The sequence below is a fragment of the Canis lupus genome, chromosome 21, assembly GCF_048164855.1.
Source record: "Canis lupus baileyi chromosome 21, mCanLup2.hap1, whole genome shotgun sequence".
NCBI lineage: Eukaryota > Metazoa > Chordata > Mammalia > Carnivora > Canidae > Canis > Canis lupus.
Genome location: NC_132858.1, coordinates 255,036 through 277,088, shown reverse-complemented (window position 1 = coordinate 277,088; position 22,053 = coordinate 255,036). Strand labels below are relative to the sequence as shown.

The window sequence follows — 22,053 nt, the reverse complement described above, 5'->3', positions numbered from 1 at the left end:
GAAGTAATATTTTCTTCTCTTCAGTTTATGTCAGGTGGTATTTTTATTTTCAGCATTACTCCAAAGAATTCCAACATACCTTGTATTTTGTAGGACGCTTCTGTACGTGTACACTGGTGGATCCTGAGCTGATGAACTGGGAGATAGAAACAGGCATTTGTAAACATTTACTCCTGTTGATGGTCCCCTAAATAAGCACTTTCACAATGCCAATGACATTCTTGAGATCCAAAATATCACTGAATTCTCAGAAGAAAGAAGTTTAATTACTTCAGTTCTGTGATGACCACTAGTAGATGTTCTCAAATATGGATTCACTATTTCTCTGTTAACAGGTGTTACAGAAATGAAAAGAAATTTTAACATCTCTGGTCATTAAGGAACTTTCACGTTGGTGATGGGACTTATCAATCTCACAATGACTTTACGAGGAACGGGCAGTAGGTAGTTCATATGTTTGGACTGTCATTTATTAAGCTTATGATTTAAATTATTAGAAAGTAATCTCTAGTGGCCAGTGAGGTGGCTCTCACTTGCAAATACTCCCTCCCCTAATGCTGTAGAAGAAAGATTTCATCAATAGGAAATAATTTCAAAGCATTTGATTTGAAGAGTGACACCTTGTCTTGCACAAACATGTCCTGAGTGCTAACATCACCTTCTGGCACCAATTGAAAGAACTGTTGTCCCTGATAAATGAAGAACTTAATTATTTTCCCCAAAGGTAGATCTTATACCTGCCTTCAATCTGCCCATAGCACTAACAAAAGATGATTCATCTGAAGGGGACTGGGAATCTTGCAGTCCAGGAAAATGAGTTCCTGTCAGGGAAGCAGAAGTACCTTAGCCTGATTTTTCAAAAAGTCTCTGACACTTTCCTTCTGGGTCACTCTGTAGAGTTACATACATTTTCTAAGTCTCTATTCCCTAATTTGTAAAATGGGGATCAATAATAGTGATCATGGAGTTGCTGTGGCAATTATATAAAATAGACCTGAAGCACTTTTGGAAGGTGCCCAATTCATACTAGAATGAAACAATAATTTCTATTTGTGGTTGATTTCTGCTGTTAGCTTCTCTTCTATATCTTGAACTTAGGATCTTTTTTAGATGCCTTGTAACGGGCGATTCATTGTACTCTTTCAGTTCAAAGCATTTCTCTTTATGACATATAATTCTTTCCAGAAATTTCTCAGTGTTGGTAAATGCCCTCAACTTGAGGACTCAGGCTGTAGGAAGCCTTTAAAGAAATGTCTTCTGAGCTGCCTGGGTGGCTTAGCGGTTGAGTGACTGCCTTTGGCTCAGGGAGTGATCCGGGAGTTCCAGGATTGAGTCCCACATGAGGCTCCCTGCATGGAGCTGCTTCTCCCTCTGTCTAAGTCTCTACCTCTCTCCTGTGTCTCTCATGAATAAATAAATAAAATCTTAAAAAAATAAATTTTTCCCATCTAGAGCACTTATTACTATGTGTCAGAGCCCTTTTATAAAAAGTTATTGCATTCTAATCTTTTCTGCCTTGAAACCTTGTTTTTGGTTGAGGAGTGCAAAAGGGTGCATAAGGAACTAATGAAATCCTTTCTCCTCCAAGGGGAAACATGGCTTTGGGTTAGGTTACCTTTCTAGCTATGTTCAGTTGGATGCTTGCTACAACTGGAATATCAGTTGTATTAATAGGCTATGATGCTCATGGATATAACGAACCTTGATGGATAATTTGCTTCTGGGTTGGATATAACTGTGAGCAAACAATAACTTGTGGGAAGCATGGCTTTGGGCTTCCCTGAGAGTAGTACCTTATAACTGGGCATGTTTCTGTTGGGTACCTCAGCAACTATGGCTATGGAATTATTACATTAACAATATCCTTACTTGAAACACCCACTTTAGAAATCTTTGTTTCATGTACCCAAATTTCTGTTGGCCTTCCCATGTCTCTTATTTTCTCTTTCCTTATGTAATCTCTCTAAAAATCACTATGATACCCAGAGATATTAAGTTCAGTCAGGTCTTTGGATTTTCACTCTGGCGGGAGCAGGGGGTGGTGGTGGTGGAGGGAAGAAAGCCTTATAGATATCCAGGTAGCCACTCTCTTTTCAGGGATACACCCTCAAAATCTCTCTGCATGCACACCTCTCCCTCTCAAGGAACTTATCAAAACATGCAGCAAACATAAAAAGACTGAGTATACACTCTATCCCTGCCCACCATTTTGGGTGTTTCCATAGCAAAATGAGCTCCACAGAGTCAGACATTGGGTCTTTATTCATTACTTGATTTCTTGAGTAAGTCACTGGACAGATTAGAAAAAAAATTAAAATCAATAGCAATATGGTATACTCACAAATGGTGCTGACCAAAATATGTAAATTAGTGTAACAACAACAGGGATATGACCAGTTTGTTTCCTGTCCTCTTCTGAGACAAATAATGCAAAACAAAGAAACCCCAATGCATAGTAAATTAGGCCATTCATGATTTGCACAGCCTGTGGGAAGAGAAAGCCATCATTACTACTCAAATCAAATCTATCATGGACAATTGCAATATGGCATAGCAATATCCAGTTTATCCTGGTATTTCTGAAGCAGCAATAAAAGAACTACACGTCAGGGAAGAACCAAGATGGATAAAGAGCAGGCACAAATGGATGGTGAGGTCTCCACATTTATTTAAACAGGGAATATGTGCTTTTGTTTCATAGGCATCTTCAGAGATATTTCATATTTAATTTTCTAGTTGGCTCTGTTAAATAAAAATCAGAGGCCTATTTGTCAGTTTGGTTCAGGAGGACACACTACCAAAAAGAGGGCTATTGGTCTTGAGGATCTCTCAGGCTCTGTCAATTCCTCTACTTCATACCATTGGATCTGTGAGATCAATCGTGATCGGCAAGTGAGTTCTCGTTCTCTATCACTAACTCCAAAAGGTATTTTTGGACCTTGTCTTCATTCTTCATTCTCTCTTGTCTGAGAATTGAGCTTCAGTTTCCTTTTGCTCTGCCCACTCTCATATTCTTTTTTTTTAATTTTTATTTATTTATGATAGTCACAGAGAGAGAGAGAGGCAGAGACACAGGCAGAGGGAGAAGCAGGCTCCATGCACCGGGAGCCTGACGTGGGACTCGATCCCGGGTCTCCAGGATCGCGCCCTGGGCCAAAGGCAGGCGCTAAACCGCTGCGCCACCCAGGGATCCCCCCACTCTCATATTCTATACTGACTTTTGTAACTACTCTCTGGACCAGAGCCTTAGGCTTTGTACAAAAAAGCATGAAGGAAGACTCTCCAATGACCTCTGATTTTCTATAACTCCTATGTGAAGTATTCCTTTGTGCCCTTTGTGGAGTAGGGACTTATTCTCCAGATGGAGTGGAGCCACAAACACACACTAGTGACAAGGGTGCCTGCCACCACTGAAGCAGGCCAGGAAGGTCAGTCTTTTGTTTTAGCCAGGCCTTCACTTATTAGATGAGGCACATCTGCATTATGGAAGGTAATCTGCCTTATTCAAAATTCACTGACTTAAATGCCAATCTCCTCTAAAAACACCTTCATAGGAGGGGATGAGGAGATGAGCAAAATGGCCCAAAGGGAGTGGGAGATACAGGCTTCCAGTTATGGAATGAATAAGTCATGAGAACAAAAGGTACAGTGTAGGGAATATAATCAATGGTATAATAGTGTTGCATGGTGATAGATGGTAGCTACATTTGCAGTTAGCATAGCATAAGGTATAGACTTGTCCAGTCAGTATGTTGTACATCTGAGATGAATGTAACATTGCATGTCAACTGCACTTCAATAAAAATAAATAAATAAATAAATAAATAAATAAATAAATAAATAAATAAAAATAAAAACACATTCACAGAAACACCCCAAATAATGTGACCAAATATCTGGGAATCCTGTGGTCCAGGTAAGTTAATACATAAAAATTAACTGTCACAGAAAGTCAAGAACTGGCTATTGGGTAATGAAACTCCTCTCCCTTGAAATTTACACTGAGACAACACAAAAGCATGCATTTATTGGTTACTCACACCTTTATCTGGCACATGAGGGATGGCCGTTTGGGATGGGATCAAACAGACTTGTCCACTATTGCCACTTTTCAGAATCAACTCCTTTCTGAGCCATCCACTCTGACTTAATGAGTTCAGTGGAGGACTCAGGAGGATTTAGTAGGAGGAACTCAGTAGAAGACCTTAAAACTTCCTCCTCTCTGAGGTGGTGGATCTTGCTGGTAGGCCAGTGGATGGCCAGTGAGAGGCTTACCCCTTCTCACACACATTGCCATGACTGCTGTCCATGACAGTGGGGGATGAGGTAGAGAAAGCACCAGTGTCCTGCCCCTGCTATACATGAGGCTCTGCTACATTAAGTTGTGCCCTTTTTCTAGCAGTGGGCCAAATAGCTACCGGCCAGCTGGAGATAATCATAGACTTATTATATTGGGAATTTTCCTAGGACATGTTTTAATTTTGCGGGCTTATATTGAAATATGCTTCAAGCCTCCACAAATATTAGTGGATGATACAAAAGGTAGAGAATTCTAAGGTTTAGGAGAAGTGAAAAGCAAAATATTGATAAGGAATATGACCTCAGAGCTAAATATAGGGGGAGCATGTTTTGAGCCCAATGTTAATAAAATGGCCACAGGCCACAGAGCTGCAGTATCTCTAGCCTCTTCTTGTTTTGGTTCCATTGCCCGAGCCTGACCACCTAATTTATGATCTATAAGCTTGTTTCAGACTGTTTACAAACAAAGGCAGAAAACAGACCTTCTCATTGTTTATGAGATTGATAACCAATTTCAGAGTGTATTTGCTAAAATCCTGGGTAGGTTGTGATGCTATTGAGCTATTCAGAAATGTTTTGTAGATCCATAATTTTGTCCAATTATCTATGGCCTCAGAATAAGCAACTTTAATCAACTTTCCTTCCTTTGGGGAGTTCATTGTAGATGTGGCCAATGTCTCTTCCCTTTTATGTTAGGAAGGTGCAACAGTCATCATTTATTGACCTGCTATATATTGCACTTAGTCCTTACCCCCAGTGCTCTGGTCTCCATTCTTAGGGTATATCTTCTTGGCATTTTAATTAAGATATGCTATAGAAATTGTAGAGAATGAATGGACTCCTTTTCTGTAGAGAAATACAGAGAAAAAGTAAACTAATTATTTTTGAGATAAGACACTTCACATTGCAGCCTCCAGTTTTCCACTAGTTTCCTTGAAAGAGGATTTGAGTCCATTCACTGATATTACTTCTATGTTACACACCTAACAACTTTCTGTCAAACACTGAGACCTACTTCTTAGGTTTTATGTTTCCATTGTAGTCTTTAAATGAGACTGAGCAGTTATCTTTTGATATAAGTGCCCAACTCCCATTATTTTCACCCTTTCTAAGAATTACCTGCTCCCATAAATCTCTAGGGTCACCCAAGTTTGGGATCCTGTTGCCATGTTGGGTCTTCACAAGAATGTCCCTCAATCTAGCCATAGTTGCTTGGATAAGGTGTGGGAAACTTACTCTAATGGAACCAATCATAGTTCCCTTCTCAGGAAATTATATTTAGCAGTAAAACAATATAGTCCCAATTTGGGTTTGGAGAGAAGAGTGGAGGAACCCCTAGAGTAAAAAGATGGAGAGAGAGTATTCCTTAAAGATTCTAATGGTTCTCACTTCCCTGATTCTAGTTGCTTTCTTAGATCTATCTATGAGCCATATCTGCATCATCTTTAAAACAAATTACTCTTTATTTTAGTTAAAACTAATATAAGAGGATGTACATCAAGTGAGAACTTTTTAAAAGTTCCAGAATAATGGCTAGGTATTGAAAAAGCTTGGGACCAAAGGCAGCATTTTTGCATCTTAAGTTGATAAAATTGCCAGAGGTTGTGCCTAGTAGCCTTTTCCAAGAGCTTATTGGTAGGTAATTCAGAGAAGTAGCTACGGTCAATTGAATTATTGTCCCTAATTATTGTTTTCCTTTTCTCTGTTACAGACTTATACATTTTCACATGTTGTCTTGTGACTTAGTGTCCACCCTCCATTCCATGGAAGGAATATATCTCTATACCTCACTGATATTGGATGTGACCTTAGAACATGCTTTGACTGATCCAATGTGAGGAACATGACACATGCCAAGCCTGAGCCAAAATCCAATGAAGTGTTGTAAGTTTCTATCATTTCCCTCTGTTGTGAGTATATAATTTCCCAGGATATTGCTGCACTTTAGTATGAATCCCAGAATGAAGACACATGGAGGCAGGCCCACAGCTGACCTGCAACATTGAACAAAACTTCATAAAGTGAAAAATAAATATTTGTTCTTTTAAGTCTGAAATTTTGTGGTTGTTATATCTGCTACCCTGGTACCAACCAATACCCTGGTTTTATAAGAGAAGGAGCGGGGAGAGAAGACAGAATTCTGGGGAAATGAAGTGTTGGTAAAGCTATGGGAAGAAAGAGAAATTACACTCAGAATAGGGGGTCCTTTAAGATTGTGAGACTAGCTTTAACTTCTCTGTTGGTATCTGTCTTCCAGCAGATGTAATGGCTTGCCCTCATGTTGGCTAATGTGTTTTCATTGTTTTGAGATGGTAAGAAAGTGTAAAATGCATATGTGTATTTCATTTCTCCCTTTAAGTGGATATCTATTTTTAAAGCACAAATAAGTGTATAAAGATATAGACATTTACATTAATAAATATGAAAGATGGACTCAAATATTATAAGTAAGCTCTTTGGTCCACTTATATTTTCTTGTATAAGGAGCAGCCAAGAATTGCTTAGCACCACAAGTTGCATCATTTACCAGGTGGAAAAGACAGGCAGAAATTAGCACTGAATGTTATTTGCAAATAATCACTAATTTAAGGATAGGTCCACACTATATTTTAAGATGATCAATTAGCCAACTGTCCCATAGAGAATTAACTGCTCAGACTCAGTCTGCCATCACTTATTCATTCAATGTAAATCCTAGGTGACTATACAAATTATGATAAAAGTTTAACGGGGCATTCATATGTTTCCAATTATTCTAGTTAGTCAGGTCAGTATACTGTAATGGTAGGATAAAGGAGTAGGTAGGAGATGATGGCTAGGCAAAACTGAAAGCCTTTCTTATCCATGCAAGAGGCAAGGAACTAAATGTCCTGTGATGTAACAGAGATTCATTTTCCAAAGAGACTCAGTTTGATGACCAGTGCTCAAAAACTTTGGGCTGCCGAAGCCAGGTCCTATAACCCCACCAACAATCCATGGATCTGACAACCTATATACTGTAACCTTGCTTGGGTTGAGAAACTTTATGTTTCTTTATGGTCTGGTATGATTATTTGCAACTCTTAGTTTGTTTAAAAAAGTATCTGGGGGCACCTCGCTGGCTGGCTCAGTTGGTAGGGCACGTGACCCTTGATTTTGGGGTTGTGAGTTTGAACCACACATTGCGTGTAGAGAGTACTTAAAAACATAAAGACTACTAACTCTGGGAAATGAACTAGGGGTGGTGGAAGGGGAGGAGGGCGGGGGGTGGGAGTGAATGGGTGACGGGCACTGAGGGGGACACTTGACGGGATGAGCACTGGGTGTTATTCTGTATGTTGGCAAATTGAACACCAATAAAAAAATAAATTTATTATAAAAAAAGAGAATACTTAAAAATAAAATATCTTGCAAGAAGTTGCTGGGGCCAAGTTCAAAAATGGTGTTGCCTGTGTTCTCCTCTAGGATTTTGATGGATTCTTGTCTCACATTTAGATCTTTCATCCATTTTGAGTTTATCTTTGTTTTTGGTGTAAGAAAATGGTCTAGTTTCATTCTTCTGCATGTGGCTGTCTAATTTTCCCAGCACCATTTATTGAAGAGACTGTCTTTTTTCCAGTGGATAGTCTTTCCTGCTTTGTCAAATATTAGTTGACCATAAAGTTGAGGGTCTACTTCTGGATTCTCTATTCTGTTCCATTGATCTATGTGTCTGTTTTTGTGCCAGTTCCACACTGTCTTGATGACCACAGCTTTGTAGTACAACCTGAAATCTGGCATTGTTATGCCCCCAGCTATGGTTTTCTTTTTTAATATTCCCCTGGCTATTTGGGTTCTTTTCTGATTCCACACAAATCTTGGCCACAGCAACTTCTTGCAAGATACATCCATGAAGGCAAAAGAAACAAAAGACAAAATGAATTATTGGGATTTAATCAAGATAAAAAAGCTTCTGCACAGCAAAAGAAACAGTCAACATAACTAAAAGACAACCTACAGAATGGGAGAAGATATTTGCAAATGACCTATCAGATAAAGGGCTAATATCCAAGATCTATAAAGAACTTATTAAACTCAACAGCAAAGAAACAAACAATCCAATCATGAAATGGGCAAAAGACATGAACATAAATTTCACCAAAGAAGACATAGACATGGCCAACAAGCACATGAGAAAATGCTCCGCATCACTGGCCATCAGGGAAATACAAATCAAACCCACAATGAGATACCACCTCACACCAGTGAGAATGGGGAAAATTAACAAGACAGGAAACAACAGATGTTGGAGAGGATGTGGAGAAAGGGGAACCCTCTTACGCTGTTGGTGGGAATGTGACTGGTGCAACCACTCTGGAAAACTGTGTGGAGGTTCCTCAAAGGGTTAAAAATAGACCTGCCCTACGACCCAGCAATTGCACTGCTAGGGGTTTACCCCAAAGATACAGATGCAGTGAAACACCAGGACACCTGCACCCCGATGTTTATAGCAGCAATGTCCACAATAGCCAAACTGTGGAAGGAGATTTGGTGTCCATCGAAAGATGAATGGATAAAGAAGATGTGGTATAGGTATAGAATGGAGCATTACTCAGCCATTAGGAATGACAAATACCCACCATTTGCTTCAACGTGGGTGGAACTGGAGGGTATTATGCTGAGAGAAATAAGTCAATCGGAGAAGGACAAACATTATATGGTCTCATTCATTTGGGGAATATAAAAAATAAAATATAATATAATATATTATAATATATAATATAAATATATAAAATATAAATATAAAATATAAAAAATAGTGAAAAGGAGTAAAGGGGAAAGGAGAGAAAATGAGTGAAATTATAGTGAGGGTGACAAAACATGAGAGACACCTAACTCTGGGAAATGAACAAGGGGTAGTGGAAAGGGAGTTAGGTAGGGGGTTGGGGTGACTGGGTGATGGGTTTGAGGGGGGCAGTTGATCAGTTGATGGGATGAGCACTGGGTATTATGCTATATGTTGGCGAATTGAACTCCAATAAAAATAGGAAAAAAATAAACAAACCAGTATTTGTTAAAACTTCTGTTGTTACCCTAGAAAATATAAAGAAAAAGAAAGGTAAAAATGAGAAAGTGCTTACTCAGCCAAAGTACTTTTCTGTGTTCTGTACATGTATTAACTCATATTGAATACTCAGTAATCCTGTGAAATAGGTACTCTGAAATCAGCAAATTTCTAGAGATTCCTACCCAGACTGAATCATGAAGAAACATAAATACACTATTAATGAGTAAGGAGATTGAGTCAGTAATAAAAAACCTTCCAACAACAAAAAAAGTCCAGGGCCAGATAGTTTCACTGGTTACTTTTACCAAACATTTAAAGAATACAAATACTTCATAAACTTTTCAAAAAAAAATTGAAGAGGAAGGAACACTTCCAAACTTATTCTATGAGCCAGCCTTACCCTATTTCCAGAGCCAGATAAGGACACTGTAAGAAAATAAATTTATAAGCCAATATCTCTGATGAATATACATGTAAAAATCCTCAACAGAATATTAGAAAACCAAATTCAATAGCACGTCAAAAGAAATACACCTCATGATCAAGTGGGATTTAGCCATGGGGGTGCAAGGATGATAAAATATGAAAATCAATAACTGTGATATATCATATTAACAAAATGAAAGATTAAAAAATCTCAATTGTTGCAAAAAAAGCATTAAACAATTCAACATCCTTTCATGATAATAAGTCTCCACAAATTAGGTATGGAAGGAATGTATCATAACATAATAAAGACTATATATGACAAGCACACAGAAAATGTACTTAATAGCAGAAAGCTGAAAACTTTCTTTAGTTCAGGAATAAGACATAGGTGCCCACTCTTGTCATTTCTATTTAACATAGTACTGGAAGTCCTAGTCAGAGTGATTAGGAAAGAAAAAGAACGAAAAGATATCCAAATTAGAAGGAAGAACTGAAATTGTCTCTGTTTGCAAATGATATGATCTTATAAATAGGAAACTCTAAAGATTCCACAAAAAAATCTGTTAAACTGATAAATGAATTCAGTAAAGTCACAGGATTAAAAATTAACATACAAAAATCAGTTGTGTTTGTATACACTAATAATGAACTATCTGAAAAAAATAAAGAAAACAATTCCACTTACAATACCACAAAAGATAACTCAGGAATAAATTTAACCAAGAAGGTGAGAGATCTGTACACTTAAAATTATAAGACATTGATGAAAGAAATTCAGGAAGATATGAATAAATGGAAAGATGTCTTGTGTTCATGGATCATAATAATTAATATTGTTGAAATTTCCATGATGTCCAAAGCAATCTATAGATTTAATGCAATTCCTATTAAAATTCCAATGACATTTTTTTATATAGAAATAGAAAAAAACAATCCTTAAATTGGTATGGACCTACAGAAGACTCTGAATAGCTAAAGCAATATTAAACAAGAGCAAAGCTGGAATTTGATATATAATTCAATATAATATACTACAATATAATATAATTCAATATAATATAATTTACTCCAGGGAATCAAATTATATTACAAAACTATAGTAATTAAAACTTGGTATTGAGATGCCTGGGTGGCTCAGTGGTTGAGCGTCTGCCTTCAGCTCAGGGCGTGTTCCCCGAGGTCTGGGGATCAAGTCCCACATCGAGCCCCCTGCAAGGAGCCTTCTTCTCCCTCTGCCTATGTCTCTGCCTCTCTCTCTGTGTCTCTCATGAATAAACAAATAAAATCTTTAAAAAAATAAAACATGGTATTGGCATAAAGACAGATACAGATTAATAGTACAGAATAAAGAGCCTAGAAATAAATCCATGTATGTATGGTCAACTAATTTCAATAAAAGTGCCAGGAATACACAATAGAATAATAATCTTTTCAATAAATAGCTTTAGGAAAATTAAATATTCACATGTAAAAGAATGAAATAGGACCCCTATCTTATACCATATTAAATGTCAAATCAAAATGGATGAAAGATTTAAACATAAGACCCCAAATTGCAAAACTTCTAGATGAAAGCATAGGGGAAATGTTCCTTGATGTTTGTCTTGGCAATGAGTTTTTTGGGTCTGATACCAAAAGCACAAGCAACAAAAGCAAAAATAAACAAGTGAGACTACATCATATTCAAAATTTTCTGTACAGTAAAGGAAACAATCAATGACATTAAATATAATCAACAGAAAGGGAAAATATATTTGGAAACCATATATCCAGTAGGGGTTAATATCCAAAATATATAAGGAAACTTTGCAATCTAATAGAAAACAACCAAATACTCAATTTAAAAATGGGCAAAGACCTGGATAGATATTTTTCAGAATAAGACATATATACACATGGCAAACAGATATATGAAAAGATATTTAACATCACTAATCATTAGGGATTAATTATGATCATTAGGAATCATTAGGGAAATGCAAATAAAAACTATAATGAGATATCACATCACACCTGTTAAGATGTCTCTTATCAAAAAGACAAGAGATAACAAATTTTGGTGAGGGTATGGAGAAAGGCAACCCTTGTGTATTGTTGGTGGGAATGTAAATTGGTACAGCCACAATGGAAAACAGTCTGTGAGTTCCTCAAAAATGATAAACAGGACTATCACATGGTCTAGTAATCCTGCTTCTGGGTATATATTGAAAGAATATGAAATCACTATCTCAAAGAGATAGCTGCACCCCCATGTTCATTTCAACATTATTCACAAAAGCAAGAAAACAACCTAGATGTCCTTCAACAGATGAGTGGGTAAAGAAGATGTGGTATATACATATACAATGGAATATTATTCAGTCATAAAAAAGGAAAAAATCTTGCTACTTGCAACAACAGGAATTTCTCAAAGAATACTCCAGCCATTTCTGATTAGTTTCAGTTCTACCAACAGGTCAATTTTTTTTTTTTGGTGTGTTTTTACTTTTTTTTTGTATGTTTGTGTCATACTGACCTTTTTAACTGTGGACTTTAAGCACAGGATATGACACATTTTAGGAGCTCAATGATTGCTGAATAATTGTATGATACAAATTTCTACACGTCCTTCAAACAACACTGAATTGGCTTTCATTTTGTGGTATTTTAGGCGAGAATTCTTAGTATATGGCACATAGGCTTATGCCATTCATGAAGTCAATATTAAGGAGAATAAAATTAGGGAAGTGTTTGGTATGCAGTAGGTATACAATAAATACAACCATGACTGTATTATTATTACTGTAGTCCTAAAAAGCAAGCTCAAACTCCAGATAGCCTTTTGTCAAATTTGGATGGGATGTCTGGAATGGAATGACTTAAATCTAAGCTATATGAATATACAAAATTCTCTTTGGGGACTCTGGAGACACATCTCAAGGTGATAAACACTGATCGGACAAAATAGCTGAAATCCAGACTCTAGAATATCTCATATGGAGATCTGAAGCATTAGGATAAAAAGAGAAAACAAATGGTTCCAAATAGGAACCCAGACTGGGTGGATGCTAACTGCAGGCCTGGGTTTATAATGGAGTTACAACTCACAAGGTCAGCTTACCCTTGGGCGATCACTTACTTCAAGTGACAAAAAATTCTCCCAGGCAACGCTTGGTAGGCCACCCAGCTGTCTGAATGGGGCTGAAACGCCTAGGAAGAACATGGATCTTCTCAACTCAAGTAATGTTACCAGTAAAATGTTTCTAGCGATGGGAGAACCCGGGACAAGGCCGTCCAGGGAGCCAGGACCTGGCAATCCCTGATTCAGTGTGACCGGGTCTGAGTCCTAGTGGCAACCCGGCCGAGGCTCCCTACATTGATGTCATGCTCTGAACCCAGGGCCAGAGGAGCGTGATCCTGGAGGTGGTGTCCTCAATTCGGGGCTTTCCAGCCGGGGGAGCCGGGTGGGCGCTGCTTCCTCGGTTGTGGCCCTCATCCCCCTGCCTCGTGCGTGTGGTTCTGGCGCTGCGGTTATGGCCAAGAGCGCGGCTGCGGGTTGCGGTGGCCGGCGGGGGGCGGGGGGGGTGATGCTGCGTGAGGAGCCCGGCGCAGATCCCCATGGTGCGGTGAGACTCCAGCAGTTCTGCTGAGCCCACAAGCTCCCTCAAAGATGGTGGGGTACTGGGCTGACAGTGATGTCACCCTTAACTGGTGGTGTCAGCATCATACTTTGTCCTTGGACTTGGGAGTATGATGCTTGACTCTACCTTCTGGTTGGTAACTTGGCAGAAAGACACCTTTGAAGAAGGGACATCATGGAAGCTCCCTGTCACCAAGAATCTTCTACATCCCTCTTTCCCCCTAACCCTTGGCAATCAGCTATTACCAGCTATAGCACTATGTCTAGCACATAGTAATGATGAATGAATGAATGAATGAATGAACCACAGAACCATCTGTATTTATTTATTTATTTATTTATTTATAAAAGATTTTATTTATTTATTCATGAGAGAGAGAGAGAGAGGGAGGCAGAGACGCAGGCAGAGGGAGAAGCAGGCTCCGTGCAGGGAGCCTGATGTGGGACTCGATCCTGGGTCTCCAGGATCACACCCTGGGCTGAAGGCGGCTCTAAACCGCTGAGCCACCCAGGCTGCCCCCATCTGTTTATTTAAAGATTCTCTTCTATACTCTGGCTTTGCCTAAAAATTTTAAATGTTTTGCATAGGAGGACTAGTAAAAATATAGTTAGGAGTAAAGATTTGCTGTGCTTTGCATATTAGTTAATTAACAGGTATTTACACTGCACCTACCTGTGTTCATATTGTTCTTGGTACTGGAAATATAGCAGCAAGAAAAAATATAAAAACCCCTAAGGTCATTTGAATTTACATAATAGAGGCAGTGGGCTGATGATAATAAACAAGATCTACACGTGAAATATATAGCATGTGACCAAAAAAAAGTGCTATGATGGACAATAAAAGATGAAGAATAGGGAGGGTGTGAGTGTGGTTGTATTTTTAAATGGAAGAGGAGGCCTCATTGCAAATGTGATATTTGAGCAGAACCCAAAGGAAGTAGTGGTTAGAGCATTTCAGAAATCTGGGAGAAAACAAGTATCATGCACAGGGAAGACCTAATGGAGACACAGCCTCACAGGTCTTCAGAAATCAAAGAGTCTGGGAGCGATACAACCGACAAAAACTTTTTAGAATGAGAAATAATAAATCCATTGAAAGCTTTGCCTTTAAGGAAGTTAAAATACAGGAGATAGAGATGACATAAAATCTGCTAACAAGATGGGGGAATGTCATTGTGGGAAGTGATAATGATATAGGTGGTCTTCATAGGGTTGGGGGTACTTGCAGCACATTTTGAAATGAAAGAAGAATTTAGAAATAAACCAGTGTAGACTCTGGAATTTCTACATGGGAGGCATTTGCAGAGACAGAGTGGTACAAAAAGACTAGAGGGAGGGAGGAGTGGGCAGGCTCCTAGTGGAGTTGTCCTGAAGCTCATTTGCTTATCAACACCTTGATTAACTGATGAGAAGGTGAATCACTTAGTGCTTTTGTCCAAGCTCTGTGACTGGTCTAAGAATGGACATATTCAAAAACCCACTCTGGAATCAAGAGTTTAATGGAAAATGGCCTTATACTTTGCACATTGTTAGATACCCTGGGGTGGATGCAGGGGAGAGCGTAGATTCTTTTTGGGGTGGAATAGCCTCACTAATGCATAATTTTCCACTAAAAGAAAGGACAGAATGATTGCATGCAAGTAAAGCACTTATCTAGCACACAGTTAATGCCCAATAAGTGATGTGCATATACATATTTTTATTATTAAACTAAGGAAGTACACATGCAAGATTTTGCAGGTTTGGACTCTGGAAAAGATAATGGCAGCACAGTAGCCTAGTGTGAAACATAAGCCGACATCCTTTTTATCAATCTCATCTCCCTGATTTTCGTTAGTCTGTTCACCAAAGACTTGTAAGACTGCAACGATCTGTACTGGCAGGAATTTGGGGAACATGTGTGGGAAGGGATTCTAATTTCACCTACAGTGTCTCTGATAGTTATGGGCCAACATCAGCCTCTGACTCTTTGGGATCTCATAATTTCCACTGAGATCAGGGTACGTGAACCTGTTGCTGTATTGTCCACTGCTATCTCTGGCTTACAAAGGACAGCCACCAGAAAATTCTTCAGTATGTCATTGCTTTTTCACAGTGCATGACTTAATGCCCTGGTAAAGGTGGTAACTTCTGGAACCTCCTAGAGGATGTCATTAGGATGAATTTTGTATGTAATAGTTTCCTAGCAGGTCTCCCTTTCCCGGACTCTTCAGACTCCTTCTAACATATGCAAAGGGAGTTCTAATATGTCAGATGCCATTAACTTGCAAGCCAGGCTCCAGTTAGTAAATGACAGTCATTTCCAGGTGCTTGAGCTAACACATTATTTTAACTCAGGGATAAGTGCACTCATTGCCAATGAATTTGACCTAATAAATTCCTTTATTTTTGGAATGTTTTCTAGACCCTTGCCAAAACATGTCTTTGCAGCTAGAGGAAACCTCCTCCTCCTCCTCCTCCTCCTCCTCCTCCTCCTCCTCCTCCTCCTCCTCCTCTTCCTCCTCCTCCTCCTCCTCCTTCACAATTTTATTTGACACAGAGAAAAAGTAGGGGGAGCAGCAGGCAGAGGGCAAGGGAGAAGCAGACTCCCCGCTGAGCAGGGAACCCAACATGGGCTCCATCTCAGGACCCTGGGATCATGACCTGAGCTGAAATCAGACACTTAACTGACTGAGACACCCAGGTGCCCCAAGAAATAGATTCTTAATCATAGAGAACAGATGGTTTACCAGAGGGAAGGTGGGTGGAGGGTGGATGAAATAGGTGGAAGAGATTAAGAGTATACTAATCATGATGAACACTAATGTATGGAATTGTTGAATCACTATATTGTATCCAGGAAAGTATAAGATATGACAGTGTACGTTAACTTTACTGAAATTAAAATAAAAAACTTAGTTAAAAAATGAAAAGAAGAAAGGGTGGGCTTGTTGTATTAAGATATATATGTGAGAGCTTAACATATAATAAAGATAATGACAAAAATCAACGGGATTGACTTGTTTAGTAGATATTGTTGGGAAAATCATCTTGTTAAACAAAGATAAATAAAACTAGATCACTACCTATCATCACATGGATTTTAGATAAGAGATCTAAAGGCCGAAGATAAACAAATGGTCAAAATTCTTGATAATCAGAGAAAGTCAAATTGAAAAGTAATGAGACACAATACTTTAGACCTATTAGACTGCCCAAAATTATAAAGATGGATGGTTGTGTTAAAGAGGATGTGGAGTTTGGTATTGCTCATGCTCAGCTTGGTGGCAGTATCTACTGTATCAGCTTTTCTGGAAGAACCCTGTTGTAGTACTTAACTAAACATATGTAAACTATCGAATCTACCCTTTCGCTTACAGAGAATTTTCCATAAGAGAAGTATGTATGAATACACAGTGTAGGGTTGTTCTAGGGGAAGGTCATTGGAGTCTACCTGGGTGTTCATCACTGAGAAAGTGAATATTTAAAGGTGATTTTATGGAGTAATATTGGCAACATGGATGGATTTTAAAAATACCGTGCTGAGTAACTAAGAGAAGATCACATATTTGTGCACAACACGCCTGTTGTGCACACACTATACTACTGACATCATTTAAATATATGTACACACAAGAACACTGTAAATTTTAAAAATGCTTACAAACAAAAAGCTTATACATTAAACAGAAGGCAATGGTTCCTCATGAGGGGAGATAACAGAGAATAGAGTGTAGAGATGAAAGAAAAATATTTAATAAAAATAGGATAGGAATTATCTAGTGATACCCTTACTCCATGTTTTATTTTTTTATTTTATTTTATTTTATTTTATTTTTTAATTTTTATTTATTTATGATAGTCACACACACACACACAGAGAGAGAGAGAGGCAGAGACACAGGCAGAGGGAGAAGCAGGCTCCATGCACCGGGAGCCCGATGTGGGATTCGATCCCGGGTCTCCAGGATCGCACCCTGGGCCAAAGGCAGGCGCCAAACCGCTGCGCCACCCAGGGATCACTATTTTTTTATTTTTTTATAAATTTATTTTTTATTGGTGTTCAATTTGCCAACATATAGAATAACACCCAGTGCTCATCCCATCAAGTGCCCCCCTCAGTGCCCGTCATCCAGTCACCCCCACCCCCTGCCCACCTCCCCTTCCACCACCCCTAGTTTCTCTTGAGTTTTTTAATCTGTATTTTGATCCATTAAACCTAAACTTGAAAATGGGAAAGCTTTGATGTCACCACCAGCCACAAGGACCACAGAAATCTTCACTGGTTGCATACAGGAAATGTAACCAGAGTGATTCATTTTAATTTTTATTTACATAACTGAGAAAAAGAAACATTGGAACAACTTTACTAAAATGTGTTTCTAGAAAGTTGCTTGAATAAAATGATGATGCTCTTCCTTCATTCATCATTAAAATTTTTCATTCTGGGCTGAGACCATGATGGTTCTGTTCTTTAATATGTAATAAAATGATTCTCTTCTATCATGAACCTAAGATAAATGGAGTGTTAGTGAGTTGATCATTAATGCATTTTAAAAAGTGGTCTTATTATATCTATGTCATTGAATTGTTCTACTAAGTGACTTTCCAAATTCTTCCCAATTAAAGACCTATTCTGACTTGGTAGGTTGACTCAGATGCAGCATGCAGGACTCAGGGGTTGAAATAAACATTATTTATTTTGGCATATTTTCCTCTCTACTCTTCTCTCAGGTTATTCTTGAATAAAAACATTAATTCTTGGACTCTGAGAGACACCACACCTCTTTTGAATCATCTCTTCTCTGGGCAGATAATTCATATCCGAAAAATTGATCAAAGATGACTGTCTATCTCAGACCACAGCATTTTGAGTAGAGATTTCAGAAGGGATGTTAACAGGAACATTCTCATCATTCAGGGCCCTCCTCTTGCTACACCCTGCCCTAGGAATCAACAACACATTAGCTTTTGGTGTTTTATTTTCTTTTTTAGATTAGAAACTAATGACCATGCTTCATAAACACTAAACACCTAGACTAAACATACATGAATGTTTAGTTTTCTAATGAAACTAATAAAATGTAAATGTATGAATTTATGTTTAATGTTTATATGTGATAAAATAATTTAGAATACATGTAAGTAGTTTATTACTTCATTATAGTTAACATAAAATCGTATTTTCTATGGTGTAACTTTAAGTGATACACAAAACACAGTTTCACATTCAAAGTTTTCTTGATGCCTCTCTTCTCCCTTCTTTCCTATATTCCATTCTCTATAGGTACCCTCCTTCCAGAAGGGCAACCTTTCAGCAGAGGGTCAAGACTTAGGAAGTCTGTCATGACACAGATTGAAATTAGCTGGCAGACTTGGGCATTTGTGTTGCTGTGTATATGGCAAGAGCATGGTTTTTTTCTGATTGTTTGAGTGATGATTATGGAGGCTACATCTTAATTATTCCAGCCACAAAAAAGAAATGATAATTATCTGCTATGATAGAGGTGCTAACTTTTACTCCAATGGCAATCATATTACAATATATAAATGTATTAAATCAACATGTTGTACACTTAAATTTACAAAATGTTTTATGTCAAATATATAAAAAAGAGCACCATCACCTATCACTTGATTTCTCTGGCCAGGAGTTGAAAGCTACTTTCAAATTTAAATGACCAGAGAATCCCTTTGATACAAATTCCTAAACATTTTTTCAATTTTGTTTTCCTTTTCTCCATTCCATTCCCCTCAATCTAGTTGAGGCAGGTATCACATATAGTGTGAGAGCCTGGTACACTAACAATAGCATGTGGCTATTCAGACTAATTTCCTTTCACTCATTCCCTTTAAACACTGGGATTCAGCCTCATCAGGTTCCTTACCCTGTTTAGATTTTCCTTTCCTTATTAAATCATTTCCATTTTGAATTAATCTGATCTATTTGGTAAATGTAGGTAGGGAAATAAAATGAGCAGATGTTAACATTTGTTTCAGCTATTTCTCCTTTTTTCTTGATGTTGCGAAGCTACAGCTTCACTTACACAGCGAAAAATATTTTCTCTTCTCAGAATGTGTAGATTGAATTTCATTCCAGAAAACATGGAGTTTTGAGATCCCAGATATCTTGCTCACCAATGGCTCTTAAATGAAGTTACCTAAACCTTTATCCTCATTGTCAATAACTTTTCCAGTCATATACAAGTGTCCCTTTGAGAAGTTTTCCTTTCTATAGGGTTATTTTAATATGCATCGCTCAAACTCCAGAGGTCTTGAATGGCATTTGGTAAATGCTGAGAACCCAGGGTTTACTCCTTCTATTCCAGCTGCCCATGCATACCTCGCCCTGAGGCTCCCTGCACTTCTCTAATTTCCTTACCCAACTTCAGTTCTTTATTTACATTTCTTCCCTCCTATCAGATTAAAGGTTGACCCACCTTCGGTCAGTTGTGAATAAGTTTTCATGACAAGGCTGCTGTTGACCTATTTCCCAGGACATGCTGGGAAAATTATTTGGGCATTACTGGTTTCTTCCAGGACCAGCAGTGTTTGATAATGAGATCTGTCATGGCTCATTTCTCCTTCCTCCCAACATGCTTGATTTTCCTACTATTCCAAGACTCCCCGCTCCCAGGGATCTAAACTTTACTTGATAACTAGAGGCCAGAGACCTAGTGGATTGCTCTCCATAGGATTAACCTTCAAATGACATAGATCTGAGCCAGAAAGTGATAAATCTCCCACTGTATTTCCTCATGAGAATATGGACATATATCCTTTTAATCCTAAAATTTTATCTTGAAAGAATTATCTTCATTTACACATAGATATAGGCTGTCTAGACTATTTGAGCTCATATCCAGTGTGTAGGGACAACACTGAAAACAAACAACTACTACTGAAACTTTAATCTCTTTAGCATGGGTTCAAAACAGAAACCAATATAGTACTTCCTAATTCACCAGAGAAATATTTTAATACTCACATTATATGAGATTACTGGTATGATAAAATGCTTGGTTCCCCAATCCGATCACCGTAATTGCCAGGAACAACTCCAATATGGAGAATAGCCATAAATACACAGAAAGCATCATTCCACTTCGCTAAATACAAAAAGAAAATCTACATTCCTCACAGATCTTTATATTTTCAAAAATATTTGGATATAATATAAAATTGCAAAATGTTTAGCAAATAGAAAGGAAAACTTTATCTATAATATCCTACTATCTTAATACAATTGTCATGATTTTTACTTGTTTACATGATAATAATTGTAACAACAGACATTTAGTGAGCAATTACTATATGGCTAGGCATTTTGCTAAATGTTTTATATACATTATCTTATTGAGTCCATTCAACAATATTTTGTGGCGTTATTCTTATCTTAGAGGAAAATGTACTTGGGATGGTAAAAATAGCAAAGCTAGTGTTACTGAATTTTAGAGTTGCTCAGAACTTGCTTCCAGGTATCCCTTCTTCTCTTAACCCACTCTTGCTCTTGGACTCTTGGGTGTCTTCCATTTGAGTTCTGACAGACTCCCAGCTTCATGATCTCAGTTTTCTCCTATGTATGTTTCTATAATACTGTTATACTTGTAAAAGGTGTATTCTGTTCGCTTCATTTAAAATCAAGTGTTATTTTGCACTTATATATAATCTTTATAATTATAATGCTCAATGTCTACATAACATTTATTATTTTTTAAATTTTATTTATTCATTCATGAGAGACAGAGAGAGAGAGAGAGAGAGAGAGAGAGGCAGAGACATGGGCAGAGGAAGAAGCAGGCTCCATGTAGGGAGCCTGATGCGGGATTTGATCTTGGCACTCCAGGATCACACCCTGATCAAAGGCAGGCCCTTAACCGCTGAGCTACGCAGGCGTCCCTCAATGTCTACATAACATTTAAATGGAACTATAATTTACTTAAGTTTGCCACATATTTTTGGCTAATATAACTCTTTCCATACTTCAGATGATCAAAATGGATTTTTAAAAACCTCGCTGGGGATCCCTGGGTGGCGCAGCGGTTTGGCGCCTGCCTTTGGCCCAGGGCGTGATCCTGGAGACCCGGGATCGAATCCCACATCGGGCTCCCGGTACATGGAGCCTGCTTCTCCCTCTGCCTGTGTCTCTGCCTCTCTCTCTCTCTCTGACTATCATAAATAAATAAAAAATAAAAAAAATAAAAACCTCGCTGATGGTAAATACTACCAAATTGTTTTCCACATGTATTTCTTATGTCACTCTGTTAGTATTAACATTGAAGAGAATTACTTAAGGCTTCCTTTCATTCTCTGTGAATTGGAGCAAATATGGACTATATTACATGTATTTATGATTATTAGTGATCTTAATGAAAAACTTTCATTTGAATATAACTGAGGATAAGGATAAACAGAAATCAATCTTCTGACGGGTAATCAAGATCTGATACAGAGTGGCATAAAATGGACTGTGTATGTAGTCTCTCGGGTTTTAAATGATTTTCTAATTGGAATACCTTCTGGAAGATTTTTAGGCATACTTTGTCTAGAGCAGAGGACAGATACTCTCTTAAATGCGGATGACATTATTTAATTGTTACAAAGAAGTGGCCTCCAAGGATGACTAGTTGTGTTAAATAATGATTACCACTAAGAATACTTGATATAAGTTATTTTAAAACAGGGGATTAATTTGGGT

At 38.0% G+C, this 22,053-nt stretch overlaps 2 protein-coding genes across 10 annotated transcripts in view; both read right to left on the bottom strand.

Moving 5' to 3' along the window:
* LOC140612211 (membrane-spanning 4-domains subfamily A member 3-like) overlaps positions 1-13,266 on the bottom strand; it is a 40,186-nt gene extending 26,920 nt beyond the window's left edge. For 5 of the 7 annotated variants that reach the window (XR_012013515.1, XR_012013517.1, XR_012013516.1 and 2 more), the window contains exons 1-4: positions 12,873-13,266; positions 5,051-5,145; positions 2,342-2,485; positions 80-136 (exon numbers count right to left, since the gene is read on the bottom strand). Coding sequence is in view for 3 of the 7 variants with exons in the window: in XM_072789289.1 (XP_072645390.1) it covers positions 80-136; positions 2,342-2,485; positions 5,051-5,095 (246 nt within the window). In the remaining 4 variants the exon portion in view is untranslated. The remainder of the gene's footprint in view (positions 1-79; positions 137-2,341; positions 2,486-5,050; positions 5,146-12,872) is intronic. The other 2 variants (XR_012013514.1, XM_072789287.1) reach the window with 2 other exon arrangements.
* A 4,407-nt stretch (positions 13,267-17,673) lies between these two features.
* LOC140612210 (membrane-spanning 4-domains subfamily A member 12-like) overlaps positions 17,674-22,053 on the bottom strand; it is a 31,019-nt gene continuing 26,639 nt past the window's right edge. The window contains exons 6-7 of one of the 3 annotated variants that reach the window (XM_072789283.1): positions 20,344-20,464; positions 17,674-17,866 (exon numbers count right to left, since the gene is read on the bottom strand). In XM_072789283.1, the coding sequence (XP_072645384.1) occupies positions 20,345-20,464 (120 nt within the window). In that variant the 3' untranslated portion in view covers positions 17,674-17,866; position 20,344. The other 2 variants (XM_072789284.1, XM_072789285.1) reach the window with 2 other exon arrangements.